Below are 18,764 nucleotides of genomic sequence, written 5' to 3' on the forward strand. Positions count from 1 at the left end.
CCTAATGGCTTAATGATAGGCTCAATGGGATTTAAAGCAATTAGCTCTAATATGAGTTCGAATGATGAGAGAAAGGGCCATTCATAATGTAAAAAGAAACAAATAACTTGGATTATGAAAAGAAAGTACAATGGGCTCCGTATAAAAAGAAAAACATAACTTGGATTATGAAAAGAAAGTCCAATGGGCTCCGTATATAGGAAAGGAAGGACATCTAGGGTTGAGCCACATCATGACACCTGTCTGCAAGTGGTAGAGGTCACCATCTCTTTGTAGGGATTTCCTTTAGACTCTTCTAGCACATGGCATAAGGGATGCATATACGCCACACATGCATGACTAACACTCATGCTCCAAGTGGAAGTTTACATACAAAAGAGACATATGCCATAGCCCATCCCCAACAACATTAAACCAAATGGTGCAATCTAATGACGAGGTAGAGGTAGCATCCAAGAGAAAAAAATCTGAGATAAGAGCCACACAATAGGTACCATGACATATGGCAAACAAGCAATCGTGATTATCAAGGATGACCTATAGATAATTGTCCTCAAGAATGAATGGCCAAAAGCTACCAAGAAGAAGGACACCTGAGATTATATATAGTAAACCTATATAAGAATTTGGGGCATTGACGCCTTGACCTATAGACAAGGGTGCCCAATATAGTCAAGGATTAACCACATTGCCCTTCAATTCGCGTGGTACAGAGAGCAAAAGAAAAAAAATTGATGACACTATTGAATATCAATTGTTCACCTTTTTATTTCTATAAATGTAACTTTCCACACCTGATTCTACGATGCACACATGCTCACACTAACACAATCCAAGCTACCTTGCATTACAACTATTCTCTTTCTGATAATCTGTCAACATTGACTTTTTGTTTCTTTGTATCTCCTCCTAGCCCAAATCATCGTGCTGTCTTCCTAACCGTAACCAGTGCGTTTATGGCCAACCTTTAACATACACCAATCTAACTGAAAATTAGTGAATTAGAGCCAATGTCAGTGACTCAGTAGTGCTCATTCATTCGGTAACACTTGTTTTAGGCAGTGCTTTACTATTGTAATGTTGAATGATCTGGTTTTAAAGAACGAGTTTTGATTGCAATACAGAGAATGCATCAAAGGTAAACTTTCAAAATACAAAATGGAGGGAGTTATTGATGTTTTGAAGACCTTTGTCAATTTTTACGTGCAAGCATTTAACACAAATAAAGGTTGAAACTCGGAATCCTAGTCCTAACGAGGAATGGTAACCTTTTGTTTATGAGCCAACCTTTTTCACCTAAGACAACAATAACCTCCTTGGTTTAATTAAGGGAAAATTACCAAAATACCCCTCTAATTTGTGAAAATTCCCAAAATACCCCTTAAATTTCAAAAATTCCCAAAGTATCCCCATAATTTGTCATAAATTCCCAAAATGCCCTTCATATTTTTTTAAAATTCCCAAAATACCCCTGGTTGTGAGAGTAAATTTCTCCAAAAACAAAAAAATTTGTAGCTTTTCATAAGAAGAGTGATTGTCTACGATACAGGATGCTAAAACTAAATTTTGAGTTGCTTATGTAGGCTTTCGAGATGAATTCCTTCATTATTTTTAGACATAATTGCCTTTTCTTGGGAGGTAATTTGCAAAAAATTACATGCTAAGCACTTACAAATCGATCTCAATTGTCAAACAAGAATAAAGATTAGAAAATCTTGAAGATCCAACGAAAATAGATACAGGGTTATTTTGGGAATTTTCGAAATTTGAGGGGTATATTGGGAATTTCCACAAATTAGAGGGGTATTTTGGTAATTTTCCCTTTAATTAATCTCCTTGAGCCTGAAGATGAAAGGCCAAGAAAGGAGCTTTAAAGAGCTTTGCTTACTGCGCCATTGAGATTCGGATTTTTGAAAGGCGTGCTGTTTATGGGGGTTAGATTAACGGTGGTTGGGTTGAAGATCGGGAGTGTCAGCTAATAAGTCGAAGGCAAATTGTCTGCGCTTTGTCTTGTTTACCCATTTGCTTGTGCAGAAAGCTGACGGCTTGGTGTTAAGCAGGGTCTCTGCGAATCTCCAGTGATGAATTGCTGGTGTTAAGGCGATCGAGCTACTGCTTTGTGAAGTTCTGTTTCCCCGTCATGAAATCCCCTGTACGTGCATTTTTGGCTTTGCGGAAACCTTTTCACTGATCGATGGGAAGCGAGCTGCAGACACAAACTGTAGTGGATGGGGCAGAAGAAACGTTCAGGTTCTGCTCGTCCCATTACGCCCACCGATGGCCCCTTTGCTGCTGCTGCTACAAGCACGCAGGAAATTGCGATTTCACCTCCAATAAATGATATAGAACCATGCTCCAATGGCTCAGGTTAGGGATTGAATCTCATCAGTCTCTGCTGATTGCTCTGTTATTCTCTGATATTTATTATGCGGCAAATTTTCATTTTGTTTACAGCTGAATATGCACAGAAATCACTTATCATTTCAAGAGTCTAAGGTTCTTGATCTTGATTTTCAGAGAGTACATGCAGTACAAATGGAAACTTATTCATGAGCGGAGAGCATATGCTTGCTCAGGAAAATCTGGAATTAGTCAAAGCTCCTGGAGGGTTGGACACAAGTAAAATTTCTCCAGAAGAGGTTTCCAGTGTCAGGAGTGAATGTGAGAAGGCTCTTGTAGCATTGAGAAGAGGGAACTCCACAAAAGCTCTTAAATTGATCAGAGATGCACGCAGTCGTCACGAGAGCAGTGCCTTGGTTCGAAGGGTTCAGGGACATATCTGCATGCGCCTTGCATCTATGATCGAGGACTCAACAACTAAGCAAAGACATCTCAAAGAGGCCATTGAGGCTGCACATAAGGCAGTCATATTGTCACCGCGGTCTGTTGAATATTCACAGTTCCATGCACAGCTTCTTTTTGAAGTGGCTACAGACAGCAAGGGTTTCGAGGAAGTTGTGCAAGAGTGTAAAAGAGCTCTTGAAATTGACGATCCCATTGACCCAGCGAAAGAGAGTCTTCATGAGGAAGGTCAGCATAAGCTACCAACTGCTGAAGCAAGAATTGCACAGGTGCAGCAGGAGCTTCAAAACCTTATACAGAAAGCCAATATTGCCTCCATTTCAAACTGGATGAAGGCACTAGGGAACGGTGGCAGTGAAGAGAAGCTTCGGTTCATCCACATGAGGAAGCTTGTAGATGATCCAATGGAGCAGCGAATCTCTCAGCCAAAGAGGCCGCATGAAGTCAAGAAAAGTGTTAAAACTCCTGAAGAGAAACGGAAGGACATTGAAGTTCGAGTTGCAGCTGCTCGGCTTCTCCAGCAGAAAAGGGATTGCTCTCCTCCTCATTCAGATGATGGGGATGTCAAGCCTACGAGAGGTGCTACACGACTTGAACGCAGAAAGTCAGGTGGCTTGAATTCTAGGAAATTAAACCAGGCACAGAATCTTGAAGAAAGGGTGGAACGCTTAAAACCATTCTGGAATAGTTTGGGGTCTACGGAAAGGGAGAAAATGTTGGAAGTTGATTTGGATGCTTTGAAACAGCAATACAGCTCGCCAAAGACGAGTTTTACGTTAGAGCTACTAAGTGAGGCATTGGAGTTTGCACAGGAGAAGAAAACTTGGAGATTTTGGGTTTGTTGCAGCTGTGAAGAGAGATTTATTGACGGCCATGAGCATGCTGAGCATGTCATGCATAAACATATTGACAGTCTTTCGCCAAAGCTGAGAAGGCTTTTACCACATGAGATTGACCAGGATATAGTGGATCAAATTATGGCTGAGGATTGCCAACCTTATGATGGCCCTGCTGCAATCAAGCTGCTGATAGAGTCTTGCCAAGTCGGTGTTGAAGAGGCATCCATCATTGGTCATTTGTGCCCTTCGGTGGAGTCAAATGGGTTTCATTGCCTGGTTGAGGCAAATGCTCCATCTAAAGAGACCAATTTGGATATTTCAGTGGGTTCTTTAGACAGGGTGTTTGGGGATTCATCTGATGGCTCTGCTGTAAGAGGGCCTTTGTTCAGTCCAGACAATGAGAAAACAGAGCTTGAAGCTCCTATGAAGGCATGTGATGGAAAATGTCAAAGATCAAAGAAGATACTACGGATTGGCAGAGATTTCAAAAGGCACGAATTGCCCCTTGCTGATGATGAGGAACGAGTGAAACTTTTGCAGAAGATATTCAATCTTTTTGGCATTTTGATAAGAAACAAATGTCTGGCTTCAGATCACATGGAGAAGATTGTGCAGTATGCTTTAGACGAGCTTCAGAGCTTCATACCAGACTCATCTGTACAGTATGAATTCAACCATTCACCTATTTATGTTAGGTTTCTACCAGCTCCACAGCTTCGTCGGGTTTTTAACTACCTACGGGAACTTGCGAATGCGTGTGGGTTGGATCAGCCTTTGGACTCTGTGCCATCATCAGTTTCTCCAAACGAGGAGGAGGATGTTATTTTAGACCGGCTTTTCTTAAATGGGGATTTCACATCACTCACCCTTGATGAAAGGCTGTTAAAGGGAACGTCCACCGATCATGCTCCAAAACTTCTCTCTTCCAGCCACGAGGTGGATCCTCACCCTCTCTCCTTAAACACTGCAAAAGATGGGGAGGTTGTATCTCAAACTGACCTGCAATTGTCGTGGGTTTATCAGAAAGCTGATTATGAATTTGAATCAGCAAGCTGGAGGCAGTATAGAGAGGCTCGTATGCAGCAAGGCAGAGACATACTACGGGCCCTTGAAAAGGAATTTCTCTCCCTCCAAAGCTTTTGTGACAGGAAACGTGAACACCTTCAGTATGAAGAAGCTATCATTATGGCAGAAACTTTGTGTATTGAAGAACTGAAGAAAAGAGAATTGAAGGTGGATGGAAGCTTTCTAGGTCATGAGGCAGTATTGCGCAAATATCAACAGGAACTTTTGGAAAACCGTGCAACTGGTTTATCACCTCAGCAAAAACTAGAGCTAGAAGTTATAAGGAGCATCCTTAGGGAGGCTCAAACGATAAATTTGCCCCAGTTTTCATATGATGGTGCTATTTCTGTGACTGCAAGCAGACTGAGCGATTCAGATGACGAGGAAGAAGATTCTTGGAGAGTCCCTGATTTTGTTCCTCAATTAGATCCATGCATTGAGGTTGCTATTCAACGACAGAAGGAACGCTGTACATCTGAGGTCTGCTACAATGTATTTCATGTATTGTTTACAAGTATATTTTGGTTGGCTACGTCACAGGGTAAATTCTTGCAGGTGAACAAGCTAGATGCAAGAATTCTTAGGTCCATGGACGGTGTACAAAAGCTGGAGCTTAAGCTTGGATCTGTCTCTGTTTTGGATTACCGGGCAGTTGTGATTCCACTCGTGAAGGCTTTTTTAAAGGTTTTGAGATTATACTCAGGCTATTGTATATAGTGAAGTGTAGCATTTGCCTGCCATTTCTTGATGTTGATGAATCTCTAGTTTATCATGAACTATGACAGGCACAGCTAGAAGATGCAGCTGAGAAAGATGCCTTACAGAAGTCAGATGCTGCTCGGGATGCCTTCCTAGCAGAGCTTTCGCGAAATGAAAAGAGTGCGAGCGAGAGGCTTTTTGACCCTGGGCGTCATTCTAAAGAAAAGACTAAGGACAAAAAAAAGAACAAGGAACATAAAAAGCTCAAAGATGGCAAGGTAAGGTACTTATGAGTGACGGCTAAAGTAAAGTGTTCTTACGCCTTGTTGAAGCGAAGTTGGCACGTATTAGTGCTAGGTGAAAATTCTCTTAAACTCATGGTTGAAGTGCTGCAGAGTGCTTTTGTCCTGCTACTTTTTAGCTAAGAGCTCACAGCTTCTTTTCTTTTTCAACACTGCAGCGTTCTTTGGGTTCTGCTGTTCTTTCCACATGGAAAGCTTCTGGGAATGGGTAAGTCCAGGCTCTTTAATTGTTGCAAGTTTATCGCTAGAACTCAGTGTATCCTGTTTGAGCATGCTGGAACGAGCGATTTCCTCTTTTAATATCATCAAGCTAGTTGCACTTTCTAGACGATGTGTGTGGCTTATTGGTTTTTGTACAAAGTGAAATTGGAATGGTTTTTTTACAAGATTTAGGCCTTTTGTAGTTGCCTGTTGACTTTACAATTAAACTTCCTATAAACTTGTAGTTGCCTGTTTTTTTAAAAAGAGTTATGCCTTTTGTAGTTACCTGTTGACTTTACAATTAAACTTCCTATAAAATCACATCTTTCTTTTGTGATGGAACAAATCCTTTGCCTTCAGATAGTCTTTAACCACCGATCAAAATTCAAGGTATTTCATTTGACTCCTGTTTATGTGCCTATACAGCAGGAAGTTTTACCCTACTCTTAACACGCACTCTCTCTCCCTCCCCCTCCCTTCACATGCGCATATACACCTAAACACATATACTGCTTTACACGATGTCCATATGAATGCATCACTGCTTGGCAGAATAAACCCTCCACAGGGGAGGAGGTAGTGCACTGTCAAAAAGACCAGAAACAGGAGAAGCCTTTTAGATCTGTTAATAGCTAGCTCGCACTTAAATCCATCCAGAAGCTTTAGCATGCTTGCCATGAAGGCGAACCTGAATGTGCCAGTTCAAAGCTCTGTGCATGTCTATCTGGCCAAGCTAGTTCTTAGAAACTTTTGCTTGACTTATTTTGCTGAAAGGTGGCATGCCAAGCTATCACCTGGAACTGGCTAAAAAACATTCTTGTGGCCTCTTGTTGGCGTTTGAGCTGGGTTTGAAGTCTACTTTGAGAAGGCCAAAAAATGAAGTTTCTTGCATCATGTTGTAGAGTTTAAGGTTTGTGGCTCAGGCTGTCCTCTTGCTGTAGCAGAAAAAGGTTTATGAGGTAAAGTGACTTGATCGATTCTCTAGTACTTTATATCCAGGGTAAGAATCACTGATGAAAAGGCTGATGGAGAGTATGCAGGAGTCATGCTTAGTGTTCTTTACTCGCTGTTGCCAGCTAGACTTGGTTGTTATTACAATATGTTATCTTGAGTGAGGGAGCTAGAGATCACAAGCACTTGAGGACGTTGTGTAGGGTTGAAAAATGTGTGGGGTTTCTTGCGGTTCCCTAGTGGCTTTTATTATAGAGGTTAAATTTGTTAGGGAGGGAGAGGATCTGCTCAAAGGAATGTTTTGCTTTTAAGAGAATTAAACTTATCTACAGACATAAAATTCTTTCTATTTGCCTTCTATGCCAGAGCGGTAGTCGAAGGTCTGGGAGGAGTTGATGAAGATGATGAAGACGGCATAGAGGTGGTCGCAGTCGAGGAGCCACAGCAACTACTATTGGAGGCGGAGCTACGAAGGCAAGCTGAAGTTGAAGATGAAGAGCGAAAGCTGGCTGAGACTCTAGAATTGCAACGCAGAGTAGAAGAGGAAGCAAAAGAAAGGCACCTTGCTGAGTTGAAAAAGAAGCAAGCTGAGAGGGAAGCTAAAGGATACAGTCAAAGTAGCAGAAGTATTTGCAATAAACTCAATGAAGCCTTCTGTGATGGAAATGGAAGTGCATGCTGTGTGGATCTTTGTCCAACCCTTTCAAACGAAGGAGATATACTTGCCCAGAAATTACAGCACACACCGATTTTGGATTCTATAGCAACAGACGATTCAGTGCCCTACCATTCTTGTAGAAGCACCTCACCTACAGACAACAGAGTCCATGAAACCTTGGTGCATGATTCTTTGGGTATGCCCACGGAAGAATCTACAGGACAGTTATCGGTTGGTTCAAATGGACAGGTTTGTATTGATATTGTGTGCACTGGGATTCTGCCAGCAGATAATCTCATGAACCCCACAAACAGTCATGGTACACAGGATGCTGAAATGCTAGATTCAAATTTCTCCAGACCAAAAAGAGGTGGGAAGAGTAGGAGAAGAAAAGCAAACCGTCCTTTGCAAGAGGATAACACTACAAGAAATGCAAGTGACGAGCACAGCATAGGTGGGGGCCAGGATTTTGAGCAAGCTAAGAGATCCTTAGTGAACAATGAGAGATTACTATGCGATGTTCCAGAAAATGGGGTGAAGTCTTTTGAGGCAGGTGGTGTATGGAAACAAGCAGCGTAACCGTTTCTTTGCTTTTCAAGTTGAAGCTATACATAGTTTCTTTTTCTGAATGCTTGTGGGTTGTGTTCTGCAGGTTTAGCTTGGAAAAAAAAGCAGATTGGCGGTGAAAATGGAACTCCAAAGATCCTAGGAGGAATTAGTCGTAAGCTTTTCTAATTGCTCTAGTAGTCTATGATGGCTTTTGGCACAATTTTGCTCAACTTGAGAGGAAGCAGTAAGGTTCAGTTTATTTGTGGCAGGGGCATTGTGTTTTTGACCTGACATGTTTTGCAACTGGCAGAATCCTCGAACAAAACATTACGGGAGCTAAAAGCTGAGCAAGATGCTGAAGATCGTTTTCAAGCAGACCTGGAGCAAGCTATGCAACAAAGTTTAGGTGAATGATTTAAATGGTTTTTTAAATCAATTTTATTTCAATCCCCTTTCTTACATCATCATGGTTTAATTAGCCACTGTTGCAGATGTACCACCTGAGGCGTTTCACTTAGAACCCATGAGAAATGACTCTCTGATGTCACAAGGGAACAGAGGGAGCATGCCTGAGGAGGTTGGCAAAGGCTTACAGAATGAAATTGGTCAATACAATTGTTTCTTAAATGTAGTAATACAGGTAAGCTTCCAAATTTTGCCTCCAGCTCCTTTGGTTCTGATTTATGGTTATGCATTTTCCTTCTTTAATTTAAGCATGCAGCGGCCTGATGTTTTTAACTCTGGCAAACATGTTTTAATGTTCTCAAGCAAATGTAGTTCTGCCAAGAGGGAACCTCCATCAAGGTGCATAATCTCTTCCAGACACCAAAACCCTTATCATGTCATTCTCCATTGCAAGTGCCCGTAAGTCTTCACCTTGCCCTGACTCATGATCTCTTTCTGTTGGGCTTTGGCTTCTTTCCTTTATGCTTTGACTTGTCATCCTTATCTTGTGACTTCTTTTGTGGGCATTCATTCGCAAAGTGTCCCTCCTCTTCACAAATGTAGCATTTCTTGGCCTCTCTCAGAGCTTTCCTTTCTTCAAAAGTTTTGCCAAAAAAATGCCTTTTCTGTCCTTGTCCCCGCCCATAAGAAGATTTAGACTGCTTCTTGGACGTGTCAATTGCATCAGTTGAGGTTTTCTTTGTGGGAGGCACATAAGGCTTTGTTGCAGCATTGCCCTTGGCTAAAAACTATTTGCCCTGGGACCCTCTCTTCTTGTTGCTATTTAATCCATTGGAATCTCCCTTCGACAGATTATTGGCCACTTGCATTCTCAATCAACTGCGCCATATTCATGACAGTAGTCTTTGTGCAATAGTCCCTGATTTTCTTGGGCAATCCGCAACAATACTTCTCAATCTGTTCTGACAATGGCACAAACCTATAGGAGGTTATTGGCAACAGCGCGGCCCAGAACTATTTATTGTACTCTTCAGGATTCGCACATTGTTTAGCATTCAATTCGTGCCGTTTTGTCATCACATCTACTTCAAAAGTGTTTGTAAGCCATACAAGTGCAAAAAGCTGTTTGAACTGGACCCACATTGTAGGGGCTTGCTTGACCTTGATTCAACAATGCGGTTCCACCATTGAAGCGCATTCCCTTTCAAGAACGTGGCAGCCTTGCGTATCTTCGAAGACTCTGTGAAATTTCCTTCAGCATAAGCTGCATCGAACTGTTGTATGAAGGTCAAAGCCTTCAGTCGATCCTCAGCTCCCTTGAAAGTCTCAAACTTCACCCCTTGCCCACCTTCCTTGTAATCCTTAGGTTGACTCAAAGGAGTCAAATTATCATAAACAGGTGCCCGTAAAAGCGGTGCTCTAGGATTGACCATTCCGGCAGTTGCATCACTTGTTTTACAAGTCATATTTGCATTTTGGACATATGGCTGTGAAAACCTACCATACCAAAGTGTGTTTCAAGTATTCGAAATTGACCATACGCACCCTGAAAACCTGGTTGGACACTTATGTTCCCATATATAAGTCTGTTTGCATTGTCCCAAACACATTCTGAAACCGGCCCGTGGGGCGGTAGGCTTTGGCTTTCACCGGAAATTCTTTACTTTAGACATACACAGAGAGCACTTTGCAAAGGGAACCTGCGACGGGAATTAACACTTATGCACACACGGCTCGGAAGCTAGAATGCTCCGAGCAGACGCCGACAACGTGTAGGTCCCAAAATTGGCGCCTCTTTCGGTATTTCTTTATACTTTGAGAGGATAAATTACAAAGTAGAGTCCCGGGAATTCTTTACTTGTATCCAGCTAGATACCACCTGTTTTGACCAAATTTTGGCAACGTAACAACCCCAAAACAAAAAATAATAAGTGAAAAATGGCTAAAATAGGGAAAATAGGTTTTCTACATTGTAAAATGCTCCTGATGGAATCTGATGGTAATGCTGATGATCATGCTGTGTGCAACTAGAGGATATGCATCTACTCTAAGTGCCTAGTCATGCACGGTCTGCGAACAGACTCACAAAAGTGTCAGAACACTTCCTAGCTAGGCTAACTGAACCCTTGTTATGAAGTAGCTTGTCCACATGCACATATATGTGCACGTGACACAGAGGGTCCCCAAACCTGAACTCCATAGAGCATAAGTGAAGCTACAAAGGTATCAAAGAGCTAGAGCTTTGTTTGGGGATCTTGGAACTAAACGTGCGAACACATCCTCTCCAATCCTCCCAAGGTGGCATACGCTTTGGTCAATCTAGCCTCTGTTGCTCTCTTCAAAGAAAACCTTGGTGCAGTGAAGGCTACCCCAAGATAAGTGTATACATCTGTGTACTCCACAATCTCTTGACGAGAAGTGAATGTAGGTGCTGATCTCCTGATCCACGACGGTGTGGTGTTAAACACCATAACCTCTGTAAAACCAAGGTTTATAGACAATCCACTATCCTCCGCAAAGTGATGTAATGTATCCAGTTTCCGACACAATATCATCAGCATATAACAACAATGGAATCTGTCCCTACAAGCTGGGAACCTCTGTCACCCTCTCTGTCAATGTACTCAAAAACCTCATCTATATACATACCAAATAGAGTAGGAGACAATGGACAACCTTGTTTCACTCCAATAGTGGAGTGAACTAAATCAGATTTCCCCTTTGGAGTGAGTACACGTCCAACCACCAATCTGTATAGAGCGGCGAGCCATGATACCCAAATCAATTCAATGGGCACTCCCATCTCCTGTAGTCTGTGCATCAATTTGGCTTTGGGCACCATGTTAAATGCTTTGCGGAAATCCACAATGTCAGGTGACACATCCAACCCTATGTGTCCGTAGACAAGCTATAGCATGACCAGGGTTCAATTCAGTCAAGTCAGTCTAGAATAGGAAGTGATCTGGCACTTTTGTGAGTCTGTTCGTAGACCGTGCATGTCCAGTCACTTAGAGTAGATGCATATCCTATGGTTGCACACAGCATGATCATCAGCATTCCCATCAGAATCCATCATAATTCATCAGGGGAATTTTCCAGCGCATTTAGCCTATTTTCCCTATTTTTGACATTTTTCACTTATTATTTTTAAGTGACTTTTGTTGGAAAGTAGGTAGGGCAATTTTGCTAAGATAATATATAAGCAACCTAGAGCTAGCACTTTCTGGCAGAAGAGGCAACAGGAGCACCTTGCTCAACAGACAACTTCTCAGCAAGACCAACCCCCGCGACTACTCCGGTGTTTTCTCTCAACAGAAGGCCTAGCGTTTTTGCACCAGATCAGCCAGCGTTTTTGCACTTGCAGATTTCGGCCACAGTAGACAGCAGATCAGCCCTAGCGTTAGCAGATTCCCACAGCAACACGGCAGATTTCCTAGCTTTAGCAGATTTCCCCGCAAGGTCAGTTTTCAGCCCTAGCGTTTTTGGTTTACAGATCAACCTCAGCGTTTTTGCAGATCTTCGCGACAGATTCAGCCCTAGAACCAGCGTTTTCAGTTTTCAGCAGTCAGACATCGCAGAAGAAGTCCCGAACCTCGCAGATCTCACCTTGCCGCAGCCGATCCTCGCCGCACGGTCAGATCCCTCGTAGTTTGCAGTTTCAGCCTGGAAAACGCAGATTTCAGCATCTGCGTTTTCAGCGCGTTGTCGTCGCATCGTCGTCATCGACATCGTCACCAACATAGAGTCAGAATTCAGCTGATAAAGATTTGCAGATTTCAGCCCTTTAGCATTTTCAGATTTCAGCCAGTCTTGTTGTCGTCCTCATCGTCGTCGACATCGTCGGCCAGTCCAAGCATTGTAGAGATTTGTGCAATCATAAGTAGACCGCTCTCGCCATAGAGAGTGGGGCCTTCGGAGGAGGGTTTGACAACTTCCCGGTGTCGTATTCTCTTCTCTCTCTATCTCTCAATCTCAGCACCTTCATTCACAGCGTTTACCACTTTGTTTGTGTCCATTGCACTCTCTCACTAAAGGAACGGAAGGCTCTCCCTTCCGTAAGTAAAAGGACCCTTGAGCACAGTTCGAGCACTCATCTTGAGAAAAGTTCAACATTCATTCCGCTCCACCTTACACACAAAGCTGCAATAAATCCGTTTCCCATGTGCCCTACCCTCTTCAATGATGGCTCTGAGTGTCGGAATAAGAAAAGCCTTTGCTGAAGCCGGCTTATCCCGCTGCCCGTATGTCCTCACTCATTGCCCATCTGCTCAAGTGCTGCTCAAGGATAGATGTATACAACCGTGCTTGTGCGTGTCCAATCATAATAGTACTGCAGTTTCCAGGCTGTATAGGATCACCTGCCTTGAAGATACGCACAATAGTAGACAGTCTCCAATTCTCAGGTAGACCCTCACACATGACACGATCGAACAGAACTGCAAGAACCTCTTCCAACATATCTCTAGCATGTATAAAGTGCTCTACTACTAGACCATCATGATCATATGCCCTCCTAGTCCTTATCCTGTCAATGGCCGTCTTTACCATCTTAGTGGTAAAGAAGGTGCTTGTAGATGGGGATGGCTTAGGAGGATTTGGAAGGGGTGTCTGTTCAGGGACCGTATATAAGGATGTTGCATACTGACCCCACACATCAGGAGAAGTTATGGGCATGGCTTAGGAGGATTTGGAAGGGGTGTCGGTTCAGGGACCGTATATAAGGATGTTGCATACTGACCCCCCACATCAGGAGAAGTTATGGGCATGGCTTAGGAGGATTTGGAAGGGGTGTCTGTTTAGGGACCGTATATAAGGATGTTGCATATTGACCCCACACATCAGGAGAAGTTTTCACTGGGGGAGGGAAGTGCTCATGAAAGAAACCCCATGCCTCTCTTGAGTCTCTACTCAAGGACAATTGGTATAAGTCTTGCTCCATCCGAGCTAGGAACGCTCTCTTTCTGTCGCACCAAGCGTCAGAAGGCTATCCGAGATTGTCTGTGATTGATGACCCCTAGGAGAAGATCCCTTAGAAGATCTCTACACTCCTTGTCATACCAACTGTTCTGAGGCATGCTCCCTGAACGACATCTCTGATCAAGCTGAGTGTGTGGGTATGCCTCTGCTGTTGCATCATGCAGTGTCTCAGTTTGTAAAGTGGTGGTCTCCTCCATAGAGAGTCTTGGCTTGGTTGTTGTACATGGACGACTATAGATCTCCTCTGTATAAACAGAGTCGGTCTTTGATCCAAATGTATAGCGGGTATGTGTCCTCCCTCCTGACACCTTGGATGTACTGTATTGAAAGGAGACAAAAAGTGTCAAGAGAGCATGATCCACTGCTATACCCACTGGTTTGGGTCCTATTGTGAAATACTAATACAAAGTCTGTGTGTTGAAAGAAAGACTAATATCCTAAACAAAATGTTGTAGTGAAAGTGAAAGTGGAGGAAGACTAGAGACTCTCTAGTCAATACAAAGGTACAAAATAACGAGGGGTGCAAGAAACTTAAGCTACGAAGAAGGGGATAATCCTCCAGCTTAGAGTAAATCCAGCATCGGCCGATGTCGGATCTCCTCGATGTCCTCCATGGTCAAAAACTTGACTGGGCATCATGCGTGGCACGCCAAAATAATATGAATCCTCCTGTGTAATCTCCGTCCATGCTGGGATGCCCTCCCATGTAATCGTGGACGCTTGGTGTCACCAGCGTGTGACTACTATCTATCCTTTTTGTTGATTTCTTTCTTATTATCTATTTACTTTCACTTTTTGGAAACACCCCTCGGGAAATCTAACTGCCCTGCATTGCATAGCTAGTGTGGAACTGTCCAGAGGGAGTCCAGGCCTGAGGGCAAGAGAGCACTAAGGTTGGACAAGGACTATGGTTAGCCAAGTGGGGTCATTGACTAGCCAAAGTGGAATCCTTTGCTACAGAGGCTACATTTCAGTTTTGGATGTGGCCACAGTGTACAAAGAGGGTCAGATGACCTAGAAAGATATAATGGCAGCATCTCCTAAAATTTAGGGAACTGCTATTTTGGGACCTGAAAATGTCTTCGCGTCATTACGTGCAGTTTGACATGGGGATCATTTTGTTACTCTGTGGCCAAGTCAACAGAGGCTGCAGGTGAGATATTTTTAGACCCGAGGGTCTAAAGCGGGAAAATGCACAAATGAGTGACACTTGGCACTCTGAGGCCAGTTTACTACTTATAGAGAAGGCAAAAACGTGATTTATAGCTGGGAGGCTCATTTTGCAAGTGTCTGTCACAGGTTAAGAGCTATGGAGTGCTTGCTTTCCCTCTTATGCACAGTGCGGTGCCAGGAGTGATGCCCTGCACGCTACGCACTGCCCTCTCTCTCCCCTTTGGCAGTATGTTATGCCCCTCTAGTGGGCTTTTCATTTGACCAATGTACAGTTGTGTGGGTTCATGCGCGATTGCCGAGGCAAGAGCCTCTTGCACAGGTACTGGATTAGCTAGCGGCTAATCCCCCCGCAGGTACAGGTGAATTCGGAGAGGTTTCACGCCAGAAATCTCGTCCGATTCAAAGGGCAAGTAGCCCTACAGGTGCGGGAGCTCGAGGACTTGCTAGGGATGCGACCGGCACGCGAAACGGAGCCCGAAACAGTGAATTACAGCCTGCTGTGTATTTTTGCAGGTTTAGGGTTTTGGCCCTAAACGGACCCTAATACCCCCAGGAGGTTCGGGGACGCAAGGGGACCGCTGTACAGGCGATCTGGAGCATTTTCAGGGCTGAAAACAGAGAATTCAGCGTGCTGCAGATTCTCGCCAGGTTTTGGAAAGTGCCCGTATGCGTCGGGAAAGTCAGTCAATGCGTGGGAATACTGACCGTGAAGGGTTCTAGTACAGTTATGCTGCCGAAATCGGGCTGGAACAGTGGAAATTCAGCCGAGTTTGTGCGGGGCAGCTTGTAGGAACCACAGCGTTTATTCCCTCTTTTGAATAATAAAGAAATACCGAAAGGGGCGCCTAAGTTAGGGGCCAATCTGGTGTCTGTCCACTCATACAGGTGCAATCTAGCAGCCTGTATCCCTCTCCCCTTTGTTGTGTCTTGAAAGTACAGGTAAAATAGACGACTAATAATGGGTGAAAGCTAAATCAAGGTTTAAAGTAAAGTCTACCGCCCTTTTTGGATTGAACAGGCCGGTTTCATGGTTCCATCGACGGGATTAAATCACTTTTTCCCATAGAAGTGAGCCTTGGGCAGTTTTCGGCTTGAAGACACAGGGGATCATAGACGAGACACAGGGAATTGTAATTATGGCTGACAGACCAGATGATGTGACTGAAGAGGTTTCCTCTTCACAGGGTCAACAGACACATGAAGTGGGTGAGTCCTCAAGACCACCACAGACTGATGATGATATATTCAGGACCCAGTTGGTTACTGCTGTGGCTATGTTCACACAAGTAATGCAGAATCCGAGGTTTTTAGCCTTTCTGCAACCTCCGGTTCCGTCTCAGCAAGTTGGGTCACTGGATCATATTCAAAAGCCTGTTAAGGCTCGAGCACAGGTGATTCATACCGCACAGTCAATGGAAACACCTGTACACTTGACGGAGAACATGCAGTCTCCACAACGTATGCCTAAGGTGCAAGAACAGGTGGCTGAGATGCCAGTTTTTCAAGCTGTACCAATTCAGCCCGCCATCTTTCAGCAGCCTATAGCTGGTTCTAATGGGCAGGGAAGCAACCTACAGGCTATGCAACAGGTCTTCCCACCACCTTCAGTACACCCTGGCTATTTTGGAGGTGGATCGGTATTCCAGAGCATGGCTGGTCATGCACCTGGAAATCAGTTTTATACGCCAGGAACAGTGTTTGCGGGTGCTCAAACGATGATGCCTAACCCCATGTACAGTGTCATGGGTATGCAACCAGGGTTTCAAAGCACTCAGGGACAATTTGGGATGCCACAAGCAAATTTTGGCATGGCTGGAATTACAAATCAGCAGCCAAATATGGCATTTCCAGGTCAAGTTAATAGCGGCCAAGGAACACAGATGAACCCTAATAGTGTTCCCATGTTTCAGTCACTTCCATATGACAATTTAACGCCGCTGGAGAGGCCAACTCCGTACAAAGAAGGTGGCAAAGGTGTGTCATTCACGACCTTTACAGGGTTTGATGACAGGAAGAAGGCTCTTTCATTCCTCCAGCAGTTTGATAAGGCCTATGCAGGGGGAAACTTTACAGAGGCTTCAAAGGTCCGCAAGGCAGCCACTTTCTTGACAGGGAATGCGGGACAATGGTGGACAACTTTATTGCTTCAAGGGCAAGCTCCGTCCACATGGATTTACTTCAAGCAGATTTTTGCAGCAGCATGGTTATCTGATGATTTCGAAGCAGATGTCATGACAGAATGGCACCAGCTAAATGCTGCCACTTGCAGAAATCTGGATGATTACAATCGGAAGTTTTGGAAAGCTCTACTTCCAGTAACTTCCTATAGGTTTGTGCCATTGACAGAACAGATTGAAAAATACTGTTGTGGCCTACCCAAAGGATTGAGAAAATACTGCACAAAGACCAAAGTCACTACTTTGACGCAGCTCATCGAGGTAGCAAACACTGGCAATGGTTTGCTCAAGGGAGAAGATTGTGAATTTAACATTGGCGTCAAGGCAGGATCAGGCAAGAAAAATTCAGCCAAGAAGCACGTTCCCAATGAGGCTCCTAAAGGGACTCAGGAGTCAGCCAACGCAGGGAAAGACAAAGCTACGGCTGAATCAGAAAAAGGACCAGCAAAGAAATGGAAAAGACGTTTTCCTCGCAAGTCAGAAGAGCAAAAGAAGGTCCTGAGGACAGAGAACAAATGCTTTATATGTGAGCAGCCTGGCCACATTGCTTACAACTGTCCTACAAAGAAAAGGCCAGCTGATTCTGAAGACAAGGAAGACAAGAAAGGAAAGAAGCCCATGGCTGGTCTAGTGCCAGATATGGTGGGCGACAAGCCAAATTCAGATGCAAGTGAGCTTTGCAGAGCATGGGGAAAGGTTAGGGATCAAACAGTGCTTATCTTCTTTGATCCAGGTGCCAAAGCCAACTTTATTTCCCCAGAATTGGCTTCAAAGTTGGGAATCAGACCTGAAGAGATGGGGTATACAGCAGAGGCAGGTTTGGCATGTCCTGGCCATACAGAGGCTGTGACACCCATCATTGGAAAGTTGCGTCTACATATCCAGTCCTATGTAGATGCTGAAGAATTTTACATCATGCCACTGGACGGATGTGATGTGTTGTTAGGTATTCCTTGGTTGTTTCGTGTACAGGGAATCATGGATGCCTACAACAAAAAGATCACTGTACAGAGCAGGGGAAAGACTCACATTCTGGATGTAAAGCTTAAAGGGGAGTCTATTCCTACTGTATCAGCTTCTGCTATTACTTCTGTAATGAAAAAGCATCTTTCTGCGTACTTGGTTTTTGCACGTGAAGTGTCAGATTGTGATGAATCAAATTTATCTGTGCTAGATAAAGAAAGGTCAATGTTTTTACAACAGTATAGTGACTGTTTTTCCGATTCATTACCGTCTCAATTACCGCCAGAGAGACCCGAGGACCATGCGATAGATTTGGTGCCAGGCTGTAGCCCACCAAATAAGCCTCCGTACAGGGTTAGTGCGGCTCAGCAGAAAGAGATAATGGGCCAAGTACAGGAGCTGTTAGAAAAAGGGCTGATTCAGCCCAGTTCATCTCCATTCTGTTCTCCAGTATTGTTGGTGCAGAAAAAAGATGGCTCATGGCGTATGTGCATCGACTACCGTGCACTGAACAAGAATACCATCAAGAATAGGTTCCCTATACCTAGAATTGATGATATTATGGACAAATTAGAAGGAGCAGCTATGTTTAGCAGGATAGATCTAAAGAGTGGGTATCATCAGATCCGCATTAGATCAGAGGATGTGCACAAGACTGCTTTTAGAACAACGTTTGGCCTTTACGAATTTTTAGTGATGCCCTTTGGTCTCACAAATGCTCCTGCTACGTTTAATAGGATGATGGACAGAATTTTCCGTCCACACCAGCAGTTTGTTGGTACGTTCTTTGATGACATGATAGTCTATTCAAAGAATGAAGAGGAGCATAGGCATCACTTGGCCATTGTGTTCAAAGAGCTACGCAGTCATAGGTTGCTCATCAATGCAAAGAAAAGTGAGTTTTTTCTGGAAGAGATTCACTTTCTGGGACACATTGTCTCAAAGGACGGTGTCAGAATGGATCCTGCAAAAGTCGAAGCGATCAAGTCATGGCCAAATTTGA

General features: G+C 43.8%; 1 protein-coding gene across 4 annotated transcripts in view; it reads left to right on the forward strand.

Annotated features, from left to right (window-relative positions):
* Positions 1-1,849: 1,849 nt before the first annotated feature.
* Positions 1,850-18,764, forward strand: part of LOC147418685 (uncharacterized) — a 53,314-nt gene continuing 36,399 nt past the window's right edge. The window contains exons 1-10 of one of the 4 annotated variants that reach the window (XM_086506327.1): positions 1,850-1,989; positions 2,061-2,367; positions 2,518-5,186; positions 5,262-5,390; positions 5,492-5,683; positions 5,866-5,915; positions 7,226-8,070; positions 8,170-8,238; positions 8,377-8,472; positions 8,546-8,706. In XM_086506327.1, coding sequence (XP_086362453.1) covers positions 2,229-2,367; positions 2,518-5,186; positions 5,262-5,390; positions 5,492-5,683; positions 5,866-5,915; positions 7,226-8,070; positions 8,170-8,238; positions 8,377-8,472; positions 8,546-8,706 — 4,350 coding nt within the window. In that variant the 5' untranslated portion in view covers positions 1,850-1,989; positions 2,061-2,228. Of the gene's footprint in view, positions 2,368-2,517; positions 5,187-5,261; positions 5,391-5,491; positions 5,684-5,865; positions 5,916-7,225; positions 8,071-8,169; positions 8,239-8,376; positions 8,473-8,545; positions 8,707-18,764 lie in introns of all 4 variants that reach the window. The other 3 variants (XM_086506330.1, XM_086506328.1, XM_086506329.1) reach the window with 3 other exon arrangements.

This window comes from Adiantum capillus-veneris, chromosome 29, assembly GCF_014529385.1.
Source record: "Adiantum capillus-veneris isolate H3 chromosome 29, ASM1452938v2, whole genome shotgun sequence".
Classification (NCBI taxonomy): domain Eukaryota; kingdom Viridiplantae; phylum Streptophyta; class Polypodiopsida; order Polypodiales; family Pteridaceae; genus Adiantum; species Adiantum capillus-veneris.